This window comes from Manis pentadactyla, chromosome 10 (genome assembly GCF_030020395.1).
Source record: "Manis pentadactyla isolate mManPen7 chromosome 10, mManPen7.hap1, whole genome shotgun sequence".
Lineage (NCBI taxonomy): Eukaryota > Metazoa > Chordata > Mammalia > Pholidota > Manidae > Manis > Manis pentadactyla.
The window spans coordinates 70,903,744-70,930,637 of record NC_080028.1 but is presented as its reverse complement, the minus strand read 5'-3'; the positions used below and the strand labels follow the sequence as shown (position 1 = coordinate 70,930,637).

The 26,894-nt window shown below is 41.8% G+C and overlaps 1 protein-coding gene across 6 annotated transcripts; it reads left to right on the top strand.

Annotated features, from left to right (window-relative positions):
* The first annotated feature begins 2,057 nt into the window (after window positions 1-2,057).
* On the top strand, window positions 2,058-26,050 carry BFAR (bifunctional apoptosis regulator). 6 transcript variants are annotated; one of them, XM_036917874.2, is made up of 8 exons: window positions 2,058-2,201; window positions 12,062-12,398; window positions 13,788-13,992; window positions 14,756-14,925; window positions 17,087-17,231; window positions 21,476-21,649; window positions 23,100-23,302; window positions 25,391-26,050. In XM_036917874.2, exons 2-8 carry the CDS (start codon window positions 12,136-12,138, stop codon window positions 25,581-25,583), a joined length of 1,353 nt encoding a protein of 450 aa, XP_036773769.1. In that variant the 5' UTR covers window positions 2,058-2,201; window positions 12,062-12,135; the 3' UTR covers window positions 25,584-26,050. The 6 variants fall into 6 exon arrangements, with proteins under 6 accessions (XP_036773769.1, XP_057342926.1, XP_057342927.1 ...); XM_057486943.1 differs by having other exon boundaries at window positions 2,062-2,176; XM_057486944.1 differs by having other exon boundaries at window positions 2,184-2,201; window positions 12,062-12,159.
* Window positions 26,051-26,894: the final 844 nt, after the last annotated feature.

The window sequence follows — 26,894 nt, the reverse complement described above, 5'->3', positions numbered from 1 at the left end:
AAACCTCAAGCTTTAAGTGTCTCTCTGCTGTCTTGTTTCAGCTTAAAAAGTCAATACATAAAGTACTGGCTATATAACGGCCACTTAAATTTAATTTTAAGTCATTTAAATAAATAATTTGTATATAAATAATTATATTGAAATAAAATTTAAATAATTTAAATAAATACCAAAGCTTACTTCAGAGCTACAGTAATCAAAACAGTGTGGTATTGCCATAAAGAAAAACATGAAGACCAAAGAAAGCCTCATCTATATCGTCAGATGAATTGCGACAAAGGTGCCAGGTCATTCAAAAGAATAGTCTTTTCAATAATAGTGCTGAGAAAACTGAATATCCATATGCAAAAGAATGAAGTTGGACTCTTGCATTATATAAGAAGTAACTTTATTAAAATTAACTATCACAAAACACCTAAATGTAAGAACTAAAATTATAAAACATTACAAGAAAACATAAGGCAAAAGCTTCATAACAGTGGGTTTGGCAATGATTCTTCTGGATAGACACCAAAAGCACAAACGAGAAAAAAAATAGATGAATTAGACTATATCAAAATTTAAAACAATTGTGCATTAAAGGACATTATCAACAAAGTGAAAAGGCAACCCATGGAAAACAATATTTGCAAATCATACATCTGGTAAGAAGTTAATATCCATAATACATAAAGAACTCCTACAACTCAACAACAAAAAACAATCCAATTAAAAAATGAACAAAGGACTTGAATAAACATTTCTCCAAAGAAGATATACAAATGGCCAATCTCCAAAGAAGATATATATGTATATATGGCCAATAAGTACTTGAAATGATGCTCACCATCACCAATACAAATCAAAACCACAACGAGTTACCCTTTCACACCATTCAGTGAGAAACCTGAACACTTGTGCATGCTGGCAGGAATATAAAATAGTATGGCCACTGTGGAAAACAGTATAGTTGTTCTTAAAATATAAAAATAAAAATTATACAATGCAGTAATTCCACTTCTGGATATATACCCAAAAGAATTGAAAATAGGCTTGAATAGGTATTTGCACATTCATGTTCATAGCAGCACTATTCACAACAGCCAAACAGTGGCAGCAAGTGTCCATTAACAGAAGAACGGGTAAGCAAAAAGTGGTACATACATACAATGGAGTATTATTCATCTTTTAAAAGGAAAGAAATTCTGACACATGCTACAAGTGAGGATATTGTGCTAAGTGAAATAATCGTCACAAAAAAAACAACACAGTAATGATTCCTAGAGTAGTCAGATCCATAGAATTGGAAAGCAGAATATGGTTACAGAGGCTGAAGGCAAGGAGCCACGGAAAGTTATTAAATTGGCATGTAATTTCAGTTTGGGAAGATGAAAAAGTCCTGGGGATGGCTGGTAGTGATGTTTGGACAACAGTGTGAATGTACTTAATACCACTGAACTACACACTCAAAAATGGTTGAAATGGTTAAATCTTATGTTGTGTATAACACTCACAAAAAAATGCTGACACATATTGCCACGTTATCCTCCAGAAAATGAGTTCACACACTCCCTCCTCTAGCACAGAACACTACCAGTCTTCTCTTTTGCCAATTTGATAGAAAAAAAAAAAGTAATCCAACGTGATCAGTTTCATCTCCAGGTCAGCGATATAAAACATAACCTGCATGAATTCTCACTGGCCCAAGTTGGGGGAAAAAATGGTGATAAACTAATTTTAACTCCAATTCTTCTTAACACTGCAAATGGAACTTTAGCCATGGTCCTGTGATTTTGTGCATACAATATGAAGGCAAAAAAAAAGAACCTGTGGAGAGTACAGTACCGGCTTGTAATATTATTTCAATTTTTGGGTAATTATTTCCTCCAGACCGAGACACAAGAACCCCAGAGTAACTACAAACACCCGCCTCGCCCTCGGGGTTTAACTTTAGGGCTCCAGTCAGTTCACGAAGGGGAAGGGGCGGGGACGGCGGTAGTACGCATGCGTCGAAGTCCTTGGCCTGGGAGTGGCCGCTCTAGGCAGGAGGGAGGTCGCGGGGTTGAGAGGTTAGGAAGCGAGTGTGGCCTCTCCTCTATGGTTGCTTGCCGGGAGCATCACGCTCCGCAATTAGCTCAAGGCTACTTCCGGAAGTGAAGTGGCCACCTCCTCCCCTGCTTCCGCAAGGGAGCTGGAGGTAAGCGGTCGGAGCTAGCGGGGAGGTAAGGTGCGCGGTAGCAAGGGATGACAAGGGAGAAACCGAGGCTCGATTTCGGGGGGGGATGGGGTGGCGGGTGAGTCGCAGGAGGTCCTTGGGGCTTTCCTCACCCAGGCCGGGTCCCTGAGTAGCCCCAGTCCTGGCTGCGGGGAGCCGACCCCCGCTTGGCCAACTTCCCCATCCCTTCCCGGGAGCCCCACGTCGGCACGGCGGGTCGCGGGGCCTCGTCTGGGTCCCTTGGAGGTCTGGGTCGGAGCCCGTGGCCCCAGGATCTTCCCCGGGCGGGCGTGAGGAGGCATCGCTTTCACACACCTTGGAGATGGACGAAGGGACACCCGCTCCCCAGGACTGCCTGCCGCAGCCCGCGCCAGCGCTTCAGGATTGATGAGTCTCCTGAAGACACCAGACTGAGCTTCAGGTCTAATTGGCTAGGCACTTGTTCCACCCCGAGGCAGAACGATGGCTCCCGTTTGAAAGTAGGGTAACGGAGGTGCAGGAAGGGGAAAGTGAAAAACCCCAGAGTCACTGGGGGTAAGATAGAACTTTGCTCTTGTGATTCCGAGCTCATCATTCAGAAATCTGAGCTTATGCAAAAGGAAGTTTTCTCTAAAAAAAAAAAAAAAAAAAAAAAAAAAAGATAAATGAGAGGCTGTGTCTAACTGGAGATCTTTAGCCGCACAGGAGGCGGCCCGGTCAGTGCCCGCAGCGACAGGCCCCCAACTTGGTGCAGAAGAAAAAGTGAGAGCCCAGACACTGTCATGCCTTACCTGTCGCCGTTGGGACCTCCCCGCTGAAGCCCATTGGTCGGTCCTTTGGGGGTGGTCTTTATGTCACGCTCTGAAAAGCCAATAGGAAAGAGGTTTATGCTCTTTCTCTGGGCACACCCCTGAGCCGGCGCAGAGTGCACGTGTAGGTTGGGTGTCTGGTTTGTTCTCGTCCGGGCTGTTTTGTAAACCGCCGGCCTGGGTGTGTGATGTACTCTGCGTTCCCCTGCCTGTCTCCATAAACTTGATGGAAAAACTGCTCCTCCAGGGCATTTTTTTTTTAAGCTTGTGTGCTTGGCCCTGGCACTGCTTACATAGCTGGCACTCAGTAAATGCAACTATTAATAATAATGTTAATAATCCAATCAACCATACAGTAGAATCTTTTTGAGTATCTATGGATAGGTTATTTAAACCTCCTCCAAAGTAAATATTATTATCCTGAACTCATAAATTGGAAATATGAGGCTCTGGGAGGATAAATATGACCTGGTTTGGAACCCAGGTCTCTCTCATTCTTAAGAGCATACTGTTTCAACACGAGCCTCTCCAGGGAAATTGTAGTTTAAGAGATGATGAAATATGCACAGATAAAGATGACACTAATGCACAAAGGCAGGAAAGATTAATACGTGGGGGGAGTCATTGAAGACTAAAGTGACAGTTGGTTTGGATCTTATCACTTGGGCACTTTTGACCTAGAAATTGTGCGTTACAGCAGAGGAAACAGTGTGGTATTGGGAAATGCCCAAGCAACAGGAATTAATAGATGACAACTAGAGTGTAGTGTCTGAGTAGATGAGTAGTAGGGGATAATCACAATGATAATAATAGCTAACGTTTTTGCTCATACTATGTGCCAGGCACTATTCTGAGTGCTGTGTGTATATTCATTTATTTAATCCTATCAACCCTTTCACGAAGATACAATTAGTGTCCCCATTTTACAGATGAGGAAACTGAGGCAGAGTCGTGAAATAATAAGCCTGGGGTCACATAACTAGTAATTGGTATAGCTGGGATTTGAACTCAGTCATTCCTGCTCCAGATTAGGCTCCTGTTTAAAAAGTTGTTTTGATTGTTAGCGGGCCATAAAGATTCTCAACAAGCTTATAACTGGGTTTTAATTTCCCATAGGAAGGTTTTGAGCAAAGGAAGGGCTTGATCAGAATTCTGCCCCAGAAAGATGATTTGGGGCATTGGAAAGAAGTTTTAAACTTTATTTTGTTCACACCTCTCCCATATCTTGTCTGAAACATGTTTATTTATATGAGTGTTTATTTGCATGTAAGATCTCTCTAGTTCCAAGTTCCTGAGTCTCCTGAGGGGCTTATTTAAAATGTACATTCCTGGGCCTCTCTCTAGGATATCCTTTTTCAGGTTCACCAGACTGTCCAGGTGATTCTGATGGAGGTTCTAAGAAATTACTGTGATATTTGTTGATTTGATTTTCATCTACAAATAGATTAAAAATGGGGTCCTGAAGCAGTCCTTTGAACAAACAACTGCCTTTGATGACCTTACTGGAATAATGTAGCATTACGAGGACAGGCTTTGGTCAGATCATGATTTAAAACCTGGCTCTGCCCTACATTAATTAGGACCCCATTTTCTCATCTTAGTGCCAGCTTTGTGCCAGCTACTCTCACATATGATGTTACAATTCTATGGCATGGTTCCTGACCTCAAAGAGCCCAGGATTTGGTTAGGGGAAAACTACTCCACCAGTAGTGTGCAAAAAGTATAAGAGGAAGCTAAACTGAAAAGGATACTTCAGTTTTAGGTGAATCATAGCAGAATAGTTTAAAAACTGACAGTTATGGTATGGGTTACTGGTAACCACCAGTAGTTCTTGATCACTGTCTGAGTTATTGGGCATTTCAGTGTTTCATATAGGACAGGTCACTGAATATATGCCACATAACAGAAATACAAGGACAGTCTCTAAAAAGCCAGGACACCCTTCTCAAGTGTACTCTCATCTTGTCAAACACCACTCGCAAGCTGTAAATCACAAGGCCTCAAAGTTCAGGCAGCAAGTCAACATCCAAGGAGCTTTGTCCTGGCGATTTCTGACACTGTCCAGAAAACACATCTGTCTGTTTGGAGTTAGAAATGCACCAGATCTTACAAGGAAAGGACCTGGAAATGTTTCTCCTGTATGTGTGAAAACCAGTTTCTGCCACCTGCAAGAATGCACATAATGTTCTCTGTGTATTTCCATTTCTGACCCTTGCCTTCTTTACGTTTGGGCACATTTCTTTTTATTGCATAGTCACTAGGAATGCATGGTCACTCTTTGGACAGTTAACAATGTCTCTAGTAGCCTGCCAGTGTTTACAGTGGTATCCCTAGAGGTGGACCTGGGGTACCAGAAATAGGGGTGCTCCCAACCACTTTCACCCCTATTTATATTGTGAATGTTCCTGCTTATTTATCTCATGGAACAGCATGTTCACCTTAACAGCCACAAACTGGAGTTCATGTTCCAAAATGCAGTGCTGTCAAATTCTAGTTTGTTTCCTCTAGTTTGGATCCCTCTGCTTGGCAGTAGCAGCTCACTGATGTGGCCTCAGTGACAAAGGAGCAAAGCAGTCCTTTGAGTTAGCAACTGCTATTGATGACCTCACTGGGATAATGTAGTGTTAGGAGGACAGGCATTAGTCAGATCATGATTTAAAACTGGCTCTGCCCTATATTAATTAGGACCCCATTTTCTCATCTGTATGGAGATAATAGAAATAATTTTCCCACAGGATTGTTGTCCCTTTCGCATTATAAGGGCTCAGGAAATATCAGCAGTTATCACTATTCTCTGTCAGGAAATATCAGCAGTTGTCACTATTCTCTGTTATTGAGGCAATATGTAATGAGAAGAAAAGACCTAATTAGAGGCTATATAAAGCCAAAATCTTTTTATCCTTTCAGTGAACATATTTGCTAAGAAATGACTGAGATCTTATTTTTCAAGCTGGACTCCTAATAAATTAGCCCTTCAAAGGATTATTCCTAAAGCTTTAGATATGTACTCTAATCATAACTGTTGAATAAAGAGGTAGAACCATAGTTATATACCAAGGAACAAAGAGGTTTAAAGATTATGATTTCTAAAGCAGTAAATATCATTACATAATGAGATCTGTACAAGCTAAGCTATAAAATTTATTAAACTCGTTATGAGTGTACTTCTTTGATAAACTCAGTAAAAATTCTTTTAATGACTTCCTTAAATGTTAGTTGGGTGACTAAAGAATCAAATAGATATCAATAGTGCTACCACCTCCTCTGCATGGTAACCCTCTAAATAAATCCATAGATAAGTCCTTGGCCCCGTCAGACAAACAACTTCCCATCCAAGGGAGGAATAGCCAAGTGCATTCCAGGTTCTTTAAGTTATGTAGAATTCCTGGGAGATTCTTTGTGTCCCAGCCTTTTTTTTTTTCTTCGCAGATTTCTCAGGTAGCTATACCATGTCAGGTATTCCTTTGGGAAAATGTAGAAGGGTTATGGCAATAGACATCTTGGAATTGCCCAAGTCATCAGAGACTGTGATGATTATTTCCTATCCATTGTGCCAGCAGACCAAACTCATGAACATTTTAGAAAAGGTCAGCTACATAGTTTGTTCATATATGTGTATTCCTGTCATGTTTTACATTTTAGTGCTTTCTAAGATTTTATACCATTTCTTGATGCTGAAATGGTGTGTTCCTCAGGAAATAATGTCTGTCCAGGAGTTTTACAAGTTACGTGGGTGAAGTGGTAGGACAAGTTGTTGATTGTATGGCAGGAGCCTGAGAACAGTTTTGGGGGTCCCTCCCTTGTATGGATTGGGAAACTCACCAGCAACAAAATGTGGAAGAAGGGACCACATCTATCCAGCACTTCTACGTCAGAGCTTACCAGTGTTCTAATGCTCAGGACAGCCTCATGGTGGGCAGGAGTAGCCCCATTCTTTAACACATGCTGATGTGAGACTTGCAGAGGAAATAACTTTGCCCATAATCTCATGGCTCAGGAAGAGTGAACTCAGAACCTGTCTTCTAATTTTAAAACAAGTGTATTGTACTGTCTCTCAGAACCAGGAAGTAAATACCTCAAGAAAGCTAAGATAAGTGTCTTAAAGGCCTTGCATGAAATGCTTGATTCATAAAAGAGCTCCCAAACTCTCAGCCCATTCATTTTGACCTAGATCTCTGGAGATATGATGAGAATAAAGCTGACAGTATTTCCAGACTTGGTCCTGCCCTTGGGTTCATCCAAAGGCTTTCACACGTAGCTAAGTAGGGGTATCTGGCCTCTGAGTCTAAAGCAGAATAGAAGCAGTAATTTAGAAAACTTGGTGGAAGACCTCAAAGGCATTCACTCTCTCAGCAAAGATGAGTGACAGCCTGACGGCAGATCAAGAGACAGGAAAACTGTCTAGCACTTCTTCTATGCCAGAGTTTACCTGTGTTCTAATGCTGATAGAGTCTATGGAGTCTATGCTAATAGAACTCCAAAAGCTAACTAACCTATGGCCAGTTAACCTAGAAGCATCATACTTGAAATATTATTATTCTGAAGGCATTACCTATGGGGCAGGTCATGAAAACACAAATACCCCCAGGGGTCGGGCAAAAACCAGAAGTGAAAACAGATCAGGGAGCGCTGTAGCAAACCAGAGTGGGCAAACCTATCTGAAGGGGGCAGCTGCTGAGTTACTCAGCTTGAGCTGATTCTTGTCCCATGCAGAATGAGAGCCCAGTGTTGCCAGATCTCCTGATTTTTTCAACAGAAGCCAGGAATCTGGATTTTTATGTGAAGTCAGATTTTTTTTTTATGCTGGTTCCAATTTTAATAGGAAGAAAGAGACAGAAAAGGAGGAGGAGGAAAGAGCATGGAGGAGAGGGAGAGAGAGAGGAACACCATGTGAAAGCTGCCTGAAGGCCAGATGTTGCCACAGTGGAGTGGTGGCAGCCAGTGTCAAGACTGTTGCAGGACACTGAGGGTGGATGCCCATGGCAGTAATGCCGAGTCACTGCAGAAGGTCACCCGGGTTCATTATAACCACTGTCCAGCGTAGAGGGCTGTACACACTAGCAATTGCTTTATCCCCACGGATAAACTAATAGTTCTTAACCTTATTTTGGTCTTGGTCCCCTTTGAGAACCTAATAGAAACTATGAGTGTCCTTCAGGAAAATGCTCATATTACATGCTCATACTCATAAAACAAGCTTGGTGTGTAATTTCAGAACATACACAGATCTCTTAAAGCACCTCTGCAGACATTAGCTGAAGACCCAACTTGTTCTTCAGAAACCACAGCTCTTGAGAGTGACTCAGCCCCCAGAGGCTTTGCTGAACTCTGCAATACTGCAGTGTTTAACCTGTCATTTTACATTTGTCTCTGTAGTGTTGCAGACTTCTCCAAATTCAGGCATTCTTCCCCTTAGTTTTACTAGGTAGTTATCACTTGTAATGTATGTGATTCTTAAACATAAACCACAGTATAACCATGTGAATGGGGGCATTGAAGGTGGGAATGAAATGATCCTCCCCCAGTACTAACCACTGAAGTGGTAACCACTTCCCCTCCAGATCTAGTAAGCTAGGAGCTTCTGATGCATTCTAATTTTACAAAGCTCATTTGTGAGAAATTAATTTCAGTATATACAGTCATTTCTCTGGTGCCTTTGAGTCAGGAGCAAGGAACAATAGGCTACAGGGATGTTCTAACATACACTTACTTGTGAAGGAACTTGGAAAAATCCTGCAAACCTCACAGCTCCAACCTGCTGCTGAGTGGGCCAAGTTTGTAGAAAAGAGCTATAAACATCCTTAAATGGGCCTTCTCAAAGAGGCTTTTATTCATTGCCAGTGTGGAGGGTATGTTTACCCAAGTCTGAACTCCACAGCTTGGAACTTGAGTGTCTGGGCTGGATTTTAGCAGAGGCCCTTTTCCTCATCTAAAAGTACAGCTTGCTTTAATGGAAATAACCCAAATGCATAAAGACAGAAATAGCAGAAGAGAGCAACTGAATTTAGTTAAGATGTGTATTCTTTCTCTGTGAGTGTCCACTCCTGAATTTAGAGCAAAATGAAAGTGGCAAAAAATTCCTAAAATAAACCAATGTCCATGCAGTTTCTAGTTTGTTAAACACAGTTATAAAACAGAATTGGTGGTCACCTCAGTTTTTCAAAATAGGACTTTATAAAATGTAGTTTTGATGTTGGTGTGTGATGTGTTTTCTCTCATGAGCAATAAATTCCAATATCTGGTGATTTTAGGAACTACTGGTACCTTCTAACTTTCAAAGGGTAATTTGTGAGAAATTAATTTAAATACACACTGTCATTCCTCTGAAATCCATACACTTGGCTTCATTCTCAACTCCCAACTACAGTTTTATATCTCTAGCTGCTCACTAGATGATTCTACTTGGAAGTCTCACCACGTTAAACTCACTTTTTCTAAAATTCAACTAACCCTCTTTCCAAGGTTGGCCCCATTGGTTTATAGGGACCCATTTTTATCAGAAGTACCATTCTTCTCCCCTTGTTCTGAAACCCTGCCAGCATCTTTAATCATTCTTTCTCCCTGGTTATGAAAGCTCATGAATTGTTATCTTGATAATCTCTCAGGTTAATTGCTACCTCCCCATCAGGTAGATTGTTGCTCTCTTTGTCCCACAAGTGATAACACCTCACTTCCAAATTGTTCCAGCCTCGCCCTCCTTCCTGATGAGACTTACCATCCTCAAGCACAGCTTTGCTGGACTCACTGCTTCTCAGACCTCTGTATATGCCTGTCAGCCCCCTTCTCATTAACCAGACAGGTAGGACCCTCTATCAGACCTGTATCGCCTGGGTCACTTGATGCTCCCGTGAGCTGCTGCACCCAAATCAGACCCATCTCCTGGCCCAGGCACAGCCCTCCCCGGAAGTTTCAGTGTCTGTCCTGACCCTGAATCCAGATGTGATCATGAACGTACCTGCAGTTCCTACCCAGTGCCCAGCTCATGGGAGATGCTCAGTAAGTAGCAATGGTTTGATCATTATTTCCTGGGATAAGGCTGTCCACATGGTATTGGTTTAATCAGTATTAGGTAAATAAAGGAACTACTTTATCAAATTGACTCCTTTTTCCAAAAACCTATAAAATAAGATCTCCCACTTCCCTAGCAATTTGAAGAGTCTGCCCAAAGGAAAGTACTTAGAAAATTTTTAATGTTCCTAGACATACAGATAATGAGCAGTAATGATTGCTTATCAGAAACAGTTCAGAATTTGTCTTTAAGAATGTTTAGACTCTATCTTCCAAAAAGGACCGTTATTTACGGGCCTGTACAAAAGGTTGCTTCCCTCTTTACTATCATCTGTTATTGTGAATAACTGTATTAACTTCATTATATAATTTTAAAACTTGTATTTAACTTATGTTTAATCTTTTCAATTTTCACTTTTCTACCTAATTATCTTTTTGGTAGTGGATGAGGAACCTCTGTTCCACTTTAACATTGAGATTAAAATTTAGTTGTCTTTTTTCTCTGATTTGAAAATCTCTCACCAGTATTGGGCCAAAAAGAATGCAATCTTTTTTTTGAGTTTTATATATGTTTTTTCAATTTAGATATCATGGTACATTTTCATTAAGAACAACTTGGTAAATACAGAAAACCAAAACAATCATGACCCTCCCCATCTAACACACCCATTATTAATACTTCACTGTATTTTCTTCCAGTCGTTGTTTATAGATTTGCTTATTTAAAATATATTGTTATCATGCTGTCTGTAAAATTTTCAACCCTAGAAAAGGTGATAAAATTCTCATTGCTACATTGGAAAGTTGGGTAAATTGCCATCATTTATGGTTTCCTTACCAGGTGCTGGGCTTTGTACAAGGCACTTTATTTGCATTCTCTTATTTAATTCTGAAGACCTCCCAATGGGATAAATGCTATTACCATCCCCATTTATACATGAGAAAGCCAAGAATCAAAGAAGTCCACATACCACATCTTGGAAATGGCAGAGGTTGGGTAAGAACATAGGCAGTCCAGCCCTGAGACCTGTGTTCTTAAGTACTGTGCCTGCAAAGGGTAAAACATGAGGCAGCACAGGTGATCGAGAGATAGACATTCTTTCCCTCTACAATAGCAGGAATAGTATAATTGATCATTTCTTGAGCCCCTATTATACCATACACCATTCTCACCACTCTCACTGATTCTAATCCTCACAAGGAGCCTTGAGACCTTTCATGCAGTTACCACTATTCCACTGTTGAGGAAACAAGTAACAGAGAGCTCGAGTATCTTACACATAGTCACAGAGCTAGTTAGTGAGTTGGAGACTTGAGATCTAACTCCATGGTATTCTCCATCATATTGCCTCTCAATAAAAAATCTAAGACCCAGAGAAGAATGAGCAGAGAACGGTCCTCTGCTATATGCATATTAGTGGCATTAGCATGCTTCTGGGGCACCAAATTGGCCAGATCCAGAGGACATGATAAGGATGTTTGGGTTGATTTGGGGGAAGGGTATATTTAGCCAGAGAGAATTAGCCGGGCATAGGGCACCTCAGAAAGTGAGGTTCCACTCACTTCCTGTTACTGCTTGTTCCTGTGGGAGCCTCTGAAATCGAATGTTTATAAAATAAATATCTAATGGGAAGGCAGATTTGTGTGGATAAAATGTGTTATTTACATGAAGTACATCTGTTATTGCCAACTCCAGACATTTTACTGTGCCAAGAAACTGGTTTATTTAAAATCATTCATAGTCGAAGGACTTCAGAAACTTAATTAAAAAAACCAAGGCCAGAGAAATTACATTTTCAAAGGAAATTAGTGGAAAGAGAAGGATCTAAAATTCTCCATACACCCCCACCCCACATCCACTGAACTTTACACTACACTGCTTTGCTTCACCTAATTTTCAGAAGTATGACATATAGGCCAGAAAGAAATTCAATGATGTTTATTTGACTTATGAAACGTGAATCTTTAGAAATCAAACTTACTACATTTAAAAGTCAGCTTTAAGAGAATGACAGTAATCTCAAACACCTACTAAACTCTTTGTCCTATTTCTGTTGTCTTTTTTTTCTAGCTTTAATAATGCTTTGCAGCAGTTTTCTAAGTCTGAAATTTCCTGTGCGTGTGGATCCCCGAATTTCATAAGAGATGGAGGAATCTCAGCAAAATGATGTGAGCATGATGCCCCTTGCGAAAGATGATCCTCTCCAGAGCACCAGCCCTCAGATTTCTGTTAGCGAATTTTCTTGCCACTGCTGTTACGACATCCTTGTTAACCCCACCACCTTGAACTGTGGGCATAGCTTCTGCCGGCACTGCCTAGCTTTATGGTGGGCTTCTTCGAAGAAAACAGAGTGTCCAGAATGCAGAGAAAAATGGGAAGGTTTCCCCAAAGTCAATATTCTCCTCAGGTAATGCTTTGTCCACATGGGTAGTGTATACAGCTTGTTTAGGGTGTTTTTTCTTCAGAGGATCAGCCCTGTTTGGAAAGGCTGGAGGCACAGAGTCCACCTGCACCGCTGTCATTCTGGATCTGCTGGAATGTGAGTCAGGGAGCCCAAGGACCCAAAAACCCAGGCTCCCTTCCTCACACATGGCTGGGCTTTGTTTATTGTTTATTGCGAAAGAAAGAAAGAAATTCTGGTTATCAGACCTTTGCTCATGATCCTTTGTCATATCATACTTTTCATTGGTTTGTATTCCCTGGGAACGTGCCAGGTCTGACAGGGAAAATGGCATAACTCTAGTTCTGAGCAACAGGTTTGATGCTGATTTCATCGTCTTTGACTAAACTCTGTTTCAGTTGTCACATTGATAGAGATGGTTTTCTCGTGGATAGTGTCACAAACAAATGGCAAGACCATACAGATAGCGGGTTCTTTTCTGTTTCATTCCTAAGGTACTTGTGAGGCCTTTGAGTTTAAAAGCCTTGTGTCCTCTACTCTTGTCTTCTTGGTATCACCAGAGTACCAGAAAGTTCCATGAAAACATTAACCCCAACATTCTCTTTTTGACAGGAGATGTTTTTACAAACACTTTGCTCTGACCTGTCAGCCTTGGCTTCCCTGACGGTTAATCTTAAATTGAAGGAGGGGTCCCTGTGTGTAATTGAAAATGATAACAGCCATATAGTATGACTGACCTTTTTCTTAATAGTGAACTTCACTTTTTTCCTTTTTACGAATTAATTTTTAATAACATAAGCAATACTTAACATATGTTCATTAGTTTATATTCTTCTTAAAAGATTAGAATAAATGTTCTTTTTAAAAAATTTGTTAAAGCTATAGACCCCTTTGACTTTTCCTTCCCCATCTTAGAATCCTTCCTTCCTTATCCCCAGAGTAATTTCAGTTATGACTTAGTTGTGATTTCTTTCAGATTTTTAAAAATAGTTTTATACATAATATGTGCCAATAAAAAGCACAAATATTTTCTTACATCAGTGTTGTACTATCTGTATGGTTCTACAGTTTACTGTTCCATTCAACAATATATATGTCATAAATTTATCCATATTGATGCACAGTGATATCCAGTAAATTCATTTTTAAATTATGTAGTGTTCCATTATATGAATATACCATGTTTTATTAGGCTGTTCCTCCATCAGTGGACATGTAACTTGTTTCTAATTTTTTACTGTTACCAACAGGGCCATAACTGATCTTTTTGTCCATTCATCTAGAGAATTTGTATACCAATAGATGTTGACTATTAGTTTTATTTGGACCTCTAAATATTATAAGTGTATTTAGTTAAACAACTGTCTCATGGTTTTTTTTCCCTATTCTCCATAGGGATGCCATTGAAAAATTATTTCCTGATGCCATTAAAATGCGATTTGAAGACATTCAGCAGGATAATGACATACTCCAGGGTCTTGCCGCCTTTCAGAAGTATGGGAATGATCAGGTTCCTTTAGCTCCCAACACAGGCCGAGTGAATCAGCAGAGAGGAGGGGGATTCTTCTCCGGAGTGCTCACAGCTTTAACTGGCGTGGCAGTAAGTTTATCACTGTGTGTCCCTGTCTCCCTCCTCACCACAGGTTCCACTGAAGTCAGTTCTGTTGAAGTGTACCTCAATAACTGGCGACATAGCTGCATGTGGTGATTCACTGTGTTCACAGAAATCTGCTAGGTTGTATTGACTCTTCAAGGATGCTGCTTACTAACATAGCATAATATGCAGAGCCCAGTAAATGTTCACTATACCCATTTCATCCTTTCTTGCATGACCTATACAGTAATCCCCATTATTATTTCTACCTTAGGGACAAAGAAACAGGGACAGAAATGTGTTAGACCTGGAATTCCAGACCACATTTGCCTTGATAGTCTTGAGCATAGTAGCACTTTACTAACTTCTCATGTAGAGACTATTTTCTTTTTTAAGTTGTATGCTACAAAAATCTACATGTTACAAGTTTTCCTATACAAAAGGCAGATGAGTCAGTATGTTGGCCAAGTTGCTGGGGTCAAGGGTTCAGTGTTCCCAGGTGCCCTGCTATTGAATCGTGGTTCCTGGCACCATTGCCTCCAGCCGGCAGTCATCAGAGAGTCAAGCCCACCAAGAATTATTAAATCCCCTTCACCCCTCCACAGCCCCCCAGTTCTGTTTGGTGGTGGCATTGCCCTGGTTTGTGTACAGACTTGACATCATTTCCGTTGAGCTCAGCCTCTTCCTTTCCCTGCCCCACACTCAACATATTTAGAAACTGGTATCTCTGACCTTTCTGCGCCTTAAGGTCCCTGTCACTTTTCCCCAGGTGGTCCTGCTTGTGTATCACTGGAGCAGCAGGGAATCTGAGCATGACCTCCTGGTCCACAAGGCTGTGGCCAAATGGACAGCGGAAGAAGTTGTCCTCTGGCTGGAGCAGCTGGGCCCTTGGGCTTCTCTCTACAGAGACAGGTTTTTATCCGAGAGAGTAAATGGAAGGTGAGGAGCAAACTCTTCAGACACATTATTGACTTTTTAAAAAAATAACTCTATTGAGAGAGAGTCCATATACCACAAAATTTACCCATTTAAAGTGTGCAACCAGTGGTTTTTAATCTATTCACAGATAGGTGCAGCTATCACCGTAGTACAATTTTAGAACATTTTCAACACCCCAAGAAGAAAGCTTTTACTCCGTTAGCAGTCAGTCGTCCTTTCTACCCTCCCCAGCCCCAGGCAACCATCCAGCACCATTCCACTTTCTGTCTCTATAGATTTGCCTATTCAGAGTATTTCATATAAACAGAATCATATCATATCATATGTGAGAGCTTGTATGTCTGGCTTTTGCACTTAGCATAATATTTTCGAGGCTCATACAAGTTGTGATATGTATCAATGCTTCATTCATTTTTATGGCTGAATACTTCAGTGTACAGATAGACCACATCTCAGTTATCCATTCTTCAGTTGACAGACAATTGGGGGTTACTATGAAAAACTCTGCCATGATTCTTTGTGTCTGGGCTTTGTGTAGACATTTCACAATGTCTCTCTTGGAGTGTAATTGCTAGAAACTCTCTTGTGTAACTTTTTGAGCAACTGTCAAATTTTTTCCAGAGAAGCTCTACCATTTATGGTATTGACATTTTAATTTGTTTTTTGCCTCTTGATTATAAAAGTAGTGTATATTTATTAGTTATTAAAAATAATCAAGTAGAACTGTAGGATATTGAAAGTAAAACACCCTCCTAATTTTTCTCTTCAGAGAAAACTGCTATTATCATCTTTCCAGACATCTTTCTAGATTTTTTTTAATACTTATACAGACATACACATAAATGTGTATTATTTATTTGTGTAAACTGAAAACACAATTGTACTAAATGGACCTATATTTTTATGTATATGTACGTGTGTGTCTGTGTATGTGTGTGTGTGTCTGTGTCTGACTATTTAATCAGTCTCCACCAATACATTTATGTTGTTTCCTTTTTCCTGTTCCAGACAATTCCAGACAACACCATAGCACATGCCCTGGTACAAGGAACTCACAAATAGCTGGGTGCAAGTAATGGGGGTACCTCCTTCTCCCATCCCTAAGTCCCCTTCACCCTTCCACATCTACATTGTCCATCTTCATTGGAGTCCCTTCCTCCCTGTGTAGGGACGTTACTTAGAACACCACACAGTGCCAAGGGCAGCCCCCCTCTAAATTGTTTGTTTCAGACGTATGGTCTGCTCACTGCTGGGCTTTTTCACTGTCCTGCCTCCCACCCTAGTCATGTTTTCCCTGAACTGAGCTTGCAGCATTTGATTCTCCTTTGGGGAAATGAAATGCTCCCACTTTAATTACCTGTTTTTTTGTAAGAATTAGCACTCCCTCCCCAGTTCCAAATTGTGGTTTAAAAAAAAAATGTCTACCTGACTAATATCTTTGCAAAATTATCTTCCTTCCAGAGGTTAAATTCCTAAAGCTGGAACTGCTGGGTGAAAGGGAATAAACTTTTACAATTTTAATAAATATCACCCAATTACCCACCAAAGGACATTGGTTTACCCTCCTCCATCCGTGGTTTTCTGTGCCTGCCAGTCTCGCATCTGCTCATGCTCAGGAATGTTTTTAAGGCTTAATCACTGTGGTGGTGTTTTCTCATGAAGGGGAACAGATGAGGGACCTGCAATTAATTTTATTAAATTTCTACCCAGAAAGAACTACAAGAAAAAACATGTTACAATGTTTAATTGGGTTTCTTTCCAATTTTTTCTGTAGTCACACATTAAAAAAGAAGAGCCTATAATATGTGAGGCCAGAGTGGATAGCTGAACAATCAAAGGTTAAGAGCAAAACAGACCTCGGTATGCCTTGGTTGAGTCACTTTATTTCTCTAAGCCAGTTTTCTCATCCACAAAATGGTCATAATGCCACCTACCCTACAGAATTCTTAAATGATGCAGAGATGACTTACAGAAGTATTTTCAGATGGTCATTGGCAGCTAGCCTTCAGTTGTGTGCTGTTATTAATGTTATTTCATTACTGAGTGTTTTACTTTAACCTCAAGTCTAAAATACTTTTGTTGGTAAGATAGAACTTTACGGAAAGGTGCTTCCAGTATATAATCTCAAAATAAATCTCCCTCTATTGCCTTCCCCCTCCAGGTTGCTTTTAACTTTGACTGAGGAAGAATTTTCAAGGGCACCATATACCATAGAAAATCACAGCCACCGAAAGGCCATCCTCATGGAACTGGAGCGTGTTAAAGCTCTGGGTGTGAAGCCCCCACAAAATCTCTGGGAATATAAGGTGAACTCTTTTGATCTTTTTTTTAATTAAAGAAAGGATAGAGAACACCATTTCAATCTTCTGCATGCCCCCTGCCTAAAAAAAATGACAGACACAATTGAAGCCCCCACTTCCCCTTGCTATAGCTGCCATCCCTCTGCAGCTGGACCTGTATCCTTCCTGGGCAGTTTTCCCCCTGGTATTATGGGTATGTAGATGAAAGCACTAGGAGCGTTGTTTCACAGGTTTTTAACCTTAATGTAAGAGACATAAATGGAGCATCTCCTCTGCACGTAGCTTTGCTGTCTTTGGCTCCATTCATGCATTTTCCTTCTGTGCAGTATTGCTTTGCACAAGTATGTGATGAGTTATGCAGTTTCCCGTTGATGAAACACTGAGATTGTTTCCATTTTTGCTGTTAGAAGCAGAGCATCTCTGGGCATCCTTTGGAAGTTCTTAACACTCCTATACAAGAGCTTGTCCATGGTACATACTGAGGAATGGGATTACTAGTTACAAGCTATGCGCATCTTCAACTTTACTAGACATTGATAAATTGTTCTCCAACATCACTGTACCAGCTGGTCCTCCTTCACAGAGAGGATTTGGCAACCCCTGTACAGTGGAACAAATACTGTATTTTTTTAATTTGTTATACAGTATCTGGAATGTACTGACATACACCCCAAAAAAAACACACCATAGAGAAAAATAAATATGAATAACCATTAAGTTAATGGGAAAAAATGCCCACTCATAATAAAAGAAGCTCAGACTAAGCCAATCAGATTTCATTGTTTTCTCCCATGTCACTGTCAAGGATGAAAATGAGATGATGAAAGAGGCACTCCTGTTTTGCTGATCATAAATTGGTGCATTCTCTTTGGAGAGCAGTTCACCATGAACTGTTAAAACTTAAACTGCAACTAGTCTCTGATCCACAATTTCACCGCTTTGCATTTAGAACATAGGCAGCATAGCACGCTGATCAGAGCAGAGCTCAGGAGCCTGACTGCCTGAGCTCCTCGCCAGGCTCCCTCAGGACACACTGGCCGTGGGGTCACCAGCAAGTACCCAGGTCTCGTGATGCCTGCTTCCTTCTCGGTTAATGACTTCATGGAGTCATAGTGAGAGCTGAATGTTTGTGCCACAAAAAGTCATTAAACAAACAAAAAAAAAGTCATTAAACATGATATTTGCTGCAGCATCATTGGTAATAGCAGCTCATGGAAAACCAGCCAAGTGCCTGTCATTAGAACAGCTTAAATAAATACGGCACATCCATACATGTAACCGTTACAAAGATGTGTGTGCTAATAAGGAAGGATGCCTGAGTTGTACAGTTAACTGAAAATAAAGAAAAGCATTTTGGAAAATATAGACATTTGTGTGTATCTATGTTGGCATATGCATAGACTATTTCTGGAAGGATACACAAGCTGTTAACAATGGTTTCTGCTAGGGATCGAGACTTGGATGGGAACGAGAATTTTATTTGTCACTTAGTACATTTCTGTGCCATTGGAAAAAAAGCTTACAATGTACATGTATTACTTCCCAACTAAACAAACTAGTTCCAAAAGTTTTGAAGAATGGGCAGGGAGGTCCTAAGGTGGATGGCTTGTTGTTTCTGTGTTATTGTCATTCTTTGTTTTTGAATTTTGAAATATCCCTGCTTCTCTTTTATCACTAATTTCTAATTCATGCAGTCAAACGGTGGACTTGTTGTATCCAATATTAGTTCTGCAGTGGGTTTTAATATCTGGCAGGACATTTTTGAGTCACATATCCAGCAATGACCTTCTATTTAAAATACGTAAAAGTAATTACTGAGTGGGGACCTAATCCTGGTCCTGGTGTAAAAGCAAACAGGATCTTATCAGTCTGCCCCTTCAGATCTTCTGTGCTAGCTGCCCATCCCCAAGTGGCGCCATTTGAGGATTTAGCTGCAAGGCCATGTGATGATTCCTCCAACCATTGTGTCCCAGTGCCACTCCCCCTGAGTGCCCCTGTTCTCATCAGACGGAAACGAGACAGCTCCCCACTGTCATCCTCATCACCTCACTTGGCTGTTGGTTTTTCCTACTTGCCCGAAAGAAAGCAGCCAGGAGTTGGGACACTTGACTCAGCACTCCCAGCAGCCCCAGCCTCACACCCAGGCGACCTGGCCACCTCCATTCCTCTAGCACTGGCCATGGTGCGGAGGGCGGTGTCAGACTTTATTTCTGGGACCCGTGTTCATTGGGAGCACACACACTCAACAAAATCAGTATCAGCCTGAGGCACTGGTTCTTGGGGGTGAAAAAGTCTTAAGCGTTACAGTGATTTGTGGCCCTCCAGAAGACCACTGCACACAGCAGATACACAGTGTATCTCTGCTGTTGACACCTCATGGGGTAGGGGAGAAATTATGTAAAAAATATCTTTAAACGGCTCCTTAAGGGGTGGCAGTGGAAAAAAGATTGGGAAACACTGCTTTAGAATGAAGAGCTGACTGCTCCCATATGTCCAGGTCTCGCCTATCTTAGGATACAAAGATGCTTTTGGAAATTACATTTTTTTAAGTGTACTATGGAAAATTTCACACATACACCAAGGCAGGATAATAGTACAACACTGCTATCTATTTATTAGTCTTTGATACTTTCTCTTCTTGTGGGACAAGATGTTAAGTTACTCTTGTCCCATCCCTGCCCCAGACCTGGAATCATCCATCTTACAAGTTGGACCTTTTTACTGTAGAACAATTCAGATATATACATAAATAGAGGGAAGAGTGTACTCACACCGACTTCAGTGAGTATTGGCTCTGGCCATCTCATTTGAACTGTACCCCTCCACCCACTCTCTATACTCCCAATCCATGGGGTTATATTAAAGCATATCCAAACATTGTATTATTCCACCCCTAAATACTTCAGTATGAATCTCTAAAGAGAAGAACTCTTTTCTTAAATGTAACCATTATCACCCTCAAAAAATTTTCATAGTAAGCCATTAGTAGGACCAAATAAGTTGAACATTTGAACAGTTTTGTTGAGCTATCATTGACATACACATATTTAAAGTGTGTAATTTGATAAATTTTGACATATGCACCCACCTGTGGAACCATCCCCACAGTCAAGGTAGTGAACATTATACCCATCACTCCCCAAAGTTGCCTCCTGCGCCTTTGCAAGCAAGCCCTCCTTCCCTCCCCTTCCTCTCTAGTGTGGGTGCAGTGGCATAGCCCAGAGCTGATCTGGAGCCCCTAAGACCTGGTGATACTGAGCATCTTTTCATGTGCTGATTCACCATCCTTTTATCTTCTTTGGTGAAGTGGCCATTCCCATCTTTTGCCCCTCTCCCTTTCTTTTGATGCTTAGTGACATCGAGTTGAATCATTTTAAAGTTACTCTTACAATCAGGAAAAATATAAATACTCATTTTAGCAAAATTAACAAAAGCAAGGAAAGTAAAAATCAATTGCCCATAAATCCCCATTACATTCAAACAGTTAGAATTGCAGTTTGCTCTCTATTCTTCTAGATAATTTTCTAGACATAGTTTAAACAGTTGTTTATATATTCATTCCACAAATAGGAATGAATATATAATGGCATCCATTGGGAGCCAGGTGTTCCTCTAGTAAGTGCCTCTCACCCCTGAAGGAGGCCTTGCTTGCATGGCACAGACCCTGTTGCAGTCAGATTGCTACACGTCTTAGAATCTTTTTTTTTTTTCACCAAACATTATAATATGAGCATTATCAAGAGCTTCTCCTATTCATTTCATTTTTCAGTAGCTATGTGAATTCTGTGCTAAATATCTATTGTGGCTTCATTACATAGGCACCAGATCTCATGTCTTCTGTGTCACACACCATGCAACACAAAACATCTTGTGCATAAAGGCTTCTGTGTTTCAGATTATTTTTATTAAGTGGTGCCCACTAATAGATTGGTTAAATCGAACACTTTTAAGACTGGCACATTTTTCGAAATTGCTCTCCAAAAACACTGTGTTCTTTTAGCTGTGCCTGTGAGTAAGCTTCTCTTCACCTCTCCCCCTAGCCTCAAGCCCTGGAAAGAGACTGGATCTTTATGTAATGAAGCCCAACGATTGATTACGTGGCCTCTTCTTGCCATTCATTCATTGTTTGTTTGTGCAAACCATGCATAAAAAGGCTAATGACAAAGGGCGTGAGATTACGGCAGGAGCCTGGGTGGGGAGCTGGCCACCATGGTTGTAATGTGGCCCTGCACGCACCTCGTCCTCTGCAGGCCGTGAACCCAGGCAGGTCCTTGTTCCTGCTGTATGCCCTCAAGAGTTCCCCCAGACTCGGCCTGCTATACCTCTACCTGTTTGACTACACAGACACCTTCCTACCCTTCATCCACACCATCTGCCCTCTGCAAGAAGACAGTTCTGGGGAGGACATCATCACCAAGCTTCTGGTAGGTCTGCAAGGAGCCTTGAATAGAAGTATCTCACCATTCCTTGTTGTGGTATTTAATTACCATTACTCAGATGGTAGCCTGTCACTGAAGAGCAAAAAATATCCAGCCTTCATTTGAATTTTGCAAGGAGAGCCCCTACAAAAGAAAATGAAGCAGTCACTTTCCCATTCCCAGAAGTCTGTTTCTTTCTTGCATTACATAGCAAGAGGGGCTACCCTCTGGACTTGATACATTTAGGGGGAAAAAATCAGCATTGCTTTTATTATAGAAGAAGGTAACATATGTCCAGATTGCTTGAGGCTTAAGTTTACATGGGCCTTCCAGTTTGGTAACTGAATCTCTTAACAGGATTGCCAAAAGGTGGTTATTTGCCCTACCACAAGACAGAGTATCCATCCTTTTGGCCTCAGAACAGCAGGCCACCCTCCTGCTCACTGATGGGAGGGACATCAGGTGGCCGCAGGGCTCTCAGCAGGAATTATTCGTGGATCCCACTGATTCACAGTGACTTCTCTGTATCTCGTTGGTCATTTGAGGGTAACATCCTTTGTATTGCTACTCTTGGGGCAATCCCTCTGATCTGTTTATATCAAAAAGCCATGTGAATATAGGAATCATCATATGTGATCCATATCCATAAATGTTAAAGCAGAATTCCTAAATTTCCAAAGACCCTTTTTGAAACACTTCCATCAAGTACCTGCTACCCGCTTTTAGCCTTGGATGCAGTATAAAGCCTGCTTATTAGCCACTCTGCCCAGTGTTTCTCTAATCACCCGAATTCCTGCCGTTACTTGCTCTTACTGGACTGGGAGCACAGAGACACGTCCACACACACACCAGCTTTTCCATTTTAACAATCCCCAGCAATTCCTGCCTGCTTATCAGGTTATCCTTTTTCTTGGAATACCTAGTATCTGCTCATTGTATACAATTTCGCTGAGCTTCCAAGAGGCTTCTGGATGCCTTTATGAGTTGTTGAAATACTCTTGTTAGTTATTTGCTTGTATCTGTATTATTTTTCTCCCAAATTGCCTTTTCAAGGTAATGTGTTTAATTTTCCCGTGACCTTTTATCTTTCCACCACAGCTAAGATGTTGAATTTAGGAAACTGTTTGAGCTACCCATTCAGTAATGAAGAAATTTAAAAACTGGGTCATTTCAATTCATTTCAACCTCTTTATTTATAAACTCATGCTTAGATTTGTACTTCTGAGCTTCTATAATTAGGTAACAAGTATCTCAGTTCAACTTCTTTAGTAACATTATCCAGTGTAAGAGTAATTATTATAAGGTGAGTTGATGGATAGAAATTCCTTAAAAATTGTTGGATGTGTGTCTGTGTTTTAATGAATGTAAGACTGTGATAACCACAATATTTTGTGTAAAAGTCAATCTGCATGATTTTTTGTGTCCATTTTTATTTATTTGTGTGTTATTCTTAAAGGACCTTCAAGAGCCCACATGGATGCAGTGGAGAGAATTCCTTGTCAAATACTCCTTCTTTCCATACCAGCTGATGGCTGAATTTGCTTGGGACTGGCTGGAGGTCCATTACTGGACGTCACGGTTTCTTATTGTCAATGCCATGTTACTCTCGGTTCTGGAACTATTTTCCTTTTGGAGGATCTGGTCAAGAAGTGAACTGAAGTAAGTGTGTTGTTATGTTGGAGGTGGTTGGAGCAACAGGGACTGGGAAAAATGTATCAAGTGGTGGAAGGATCCTCTTTGTAGGTGTAGCTCCGGGGGGAAATCCTGGGGCAAAATACCTTTGAAACTGCAATCAGTCTAAGGGGAAATAAAGTGGGAGAAATACATTTATTGCTTACAGGCAGTCGTCCACTTCTGCTTGCCAGTGTCTCTTGCAAGCCAGTGGCAGAAAAAAGGGGCCCCACCGACCCTCTTAGGTCCAGATATGCCCTCACTCGCCCTCTGTAACTACGTATTGATATGGAGATGATACTCTCCACCCCTTGGAAACATCTATTGATATGGAAATGCACTAGGCCAGGTGAGAGATTCTGGATATATTGCGGTTTTACCCACAGCAGGTAGGAGAGTTACCCTGTGGTGGGGGTATGGAGGTTTTCATGGTGCTCCATAACAAAGTGTCCATATATCTTATTCCTACATAACATATTACACCATGTAATTCCTTAGGGGTGGGAGTGTGCATGAAGGATTTTAATAAGGAGTAAACAAGTGAGCAGAAGAAGGTGAAAACCAGCCTTATGGTGGAGCATGTGGAGATCAGATGAGGAGTTTTTAGGCGTGAATTCTGCTTCTGGTCTGCCCCCAGCTGGGACCGTAATCATGGCTCTGGATTAATGCATAAAATGAGAGTGGGACTAGACAGGTACTGAGCCAGGACTATTGATTGCAAGGGACGGAAACCAACCTAAATTGGCTTTCCTAAAAAGGGAAAGGCCCAAAGGCCTCCTGCGTGGCTGGAGCGTCTCAGCTGTGCTTTCCTGGTGTTCAGCCTCAGGCAGCATTCTTCATCTTGCTCCAGGCCTGGATCTGAGCGGCTTAAAAACTGTAGCAGAAGCAGAGCACCCCTTTCCCCACAACATTTATGAAGTTGCAGGGCTCACACACCTTTGTTCTGATTGGCCCAGCCCGGGTCACATGCTCCCCTCAAACCCATCACACTCCGCAGTGGAATGTCGGCCTCTCCCTGTCCAGGCTCCAGGTAGTGCGCTCACCTCCAGGGGCTGGCTTGAGCCCCACCCAGGCCACACGGGAAAGAATAGAGGAGGGCGGCACCCCAAAGGAAAACTCAGAAGAGGTTTCCAGAAGGGGGTGGCTGCTGGCAGGCAGAAGTAACAGCACACCACGCCAGCATCCTTTCACGCCCAAACATCACCTGATTCAAAGGGTTCTTGGCCTTGTCAATCAGGAGCAGCCTTAGAAATAGTTCTGAGAACCTGATGACAATCTCCATCGTTTGTTTCAATTCATTGAGCTCCTTTATTCACGCAGTTAATTGAGCTGCTCCTTTGCCTCTGGCTCTGTCCTGGGCAGAGATGTTTTGATAAAGCAGACAGTCTGTATTCTGAAGGCCTGCAGCCTAGCAGAGGAAATATATGTTTGTAAGTCAGAGGAGAAAAAATCCTGGAGCAAAATACCTCTAAAAACCGAAATCAGTCAAAGGGAGAAATAAAGTTTAAAACCCATTTATTGCTTACAAACTGCACTCGGGGCCCTTCTCTCTCTCCTGCTCCAGCAGCAGCAAAACTGCCCCTCCCCCTCACCTCTCAGGTATAGGTAAGCCCTGCATTGCCCAGGTAATTTACCCATTGATAAGGAGATAAACTTCTCTCCACCCCTGAGGAATGATGCAAACGCACTAAAGCCATACTTCTCTCCACCCTTGAACACCTGTTGATATGCATATGTACTAAAGCCAGGCGAGATATTCTGGAAATATTACAATTTTACCCACTATGTTAAATACGTATGACAGCGATAAAGTGGCACGGGAGATGGGGAGGCCTGGCCTGGTGTGGGGACTGAGCAACAGTGCCCTGAGGAAGCACCCACTAGGCTGCCTCCTGGGGTTCAGATGGGTTGGTCAGGCAAAGGGGCATCTCTTGGGCACAGGGGACAGAAAACAAGGCTTTTACGGCACAGGCACCCAGACTGTGAGCTGGGAAAGGCCTGGGGCCCCAGCCTTCGGCAGTGTCCTTAGAAATGCCAGCACAGTGTACTTCTCAGGCACTTCTTTTATTTTTCCAGGACTGTTCCTCAGAAGATGTGGAGCCATTTTTGGAAAGTATCAACACAGGGGCTTTTTGTGGCCATGTTCTGGCCCCTCATTCCTCAGTTTGTATGCAACTGTTTATTTTACTGGGCTCTGTACTTTAACCCAATTATCAACATCGATCTCGTGGTCAAGGAAGTCCGACGGCTGGAAACCCAAGTTTTGTGACCGGTGCTGCGCAGGCGCTGAGGGTCTCTTCAGCCACCTGATGTCTGAGCTTTGATGCAGAAGTAGGGGAGCAAGGGCAGCGGACTTCCTATTTTCTACTCCCCGTAAACGAAGTGCTGCTATGTCTGTCAAAGGCTGCAACCAGGTCCTCCCTCCCTCTGCCTTTGGCATTGTGGCAGCAGAGACTGGGACACCCAGAGCTTGGCCGACACAGCAGCAGCGCCTCCGACCCAGCCACCTTCCTCACAGGGGTGTGGGAGGTTCGGGCAGCAACGGCTGTGTCGCAGATGCAGGGCGGGCCACACCTGAAGGCTGTCAGGAGTCCTGCTTGCCCCAACCTCCAAGGCTCTCAGGGCGACTTGGGGCCCTGAGGCAGCCTGAGCCCAGGCCTGTTCTCCTCAGCCAAGGGTACAAAAACAGGAGATTTTGTGATAGGCCTGGACAGTTGCATATTAAAAATACAGGGGGGGGGGGGGAAGAAATAAATCCCATCAGCAATTCTTACTAAAGAGTTGCCAGGAGGTTTCAGAGTTAAGCATCTAAAAAGATTCAGTTTGAGACTAGAATGATGGCTAGACTGGTTGTTGCTGTTTTCTGCTTTTAGAAGTTATCTCTGAGTGGAGGGATTGCATTGAGGTGTCAGGCAGAGTAATTCACATCAGGCTGAGCTGCCTCAGTGCTACTTAAAATTGTCATTTGGGGGTTTATTTTGTTTTGTGTTTAAGAACCTATAAAATCCAGGATAGTCCTTTTGTTCAAGGAAACATTTTGTACATTGACCTTGCACTGTATAATCTTCATTGTTCTGTTCTGATGTATAAAACAGCAGCTATAAGTACACCAAGTGCTGTAAGTGTAAATATAAATGAGGCAGAGTATGGCCTTGTATTTCCTTCCAGTGTGAAAATAGGAGGTGTGAAATGTAATCCATCTGAAGACTGGCTGGCCCTGCACAAAGCCTGCATCCAAAGTGGTTTTTTTGTGACTCTGTGAACCATTCATTAATCCTTTGTAGCTTTGAACATTTCACTCAAGACTTTGCATTTGAAAGTTTGAAGATATTACTTGAAATAAAGATTTTTACACAGATAAAACTTCTATATAGAGAAAAAATATTTAGAAAATATGAAGAAAATCTGCATTGCCCAATATAACCTACCAGTCACACTTGTGTCCCCCAGCCTGATGCCAGCACAGAGCCCAGGAGCCACCCCAACTTATCTTCCCTGAAAGGAGGGAGAATGTGTTTCTTCCTCCTGTGTTTGATCAGGCCCCAGGGCTCCCCAACTTTACCTGTTTATCACTCCGTAC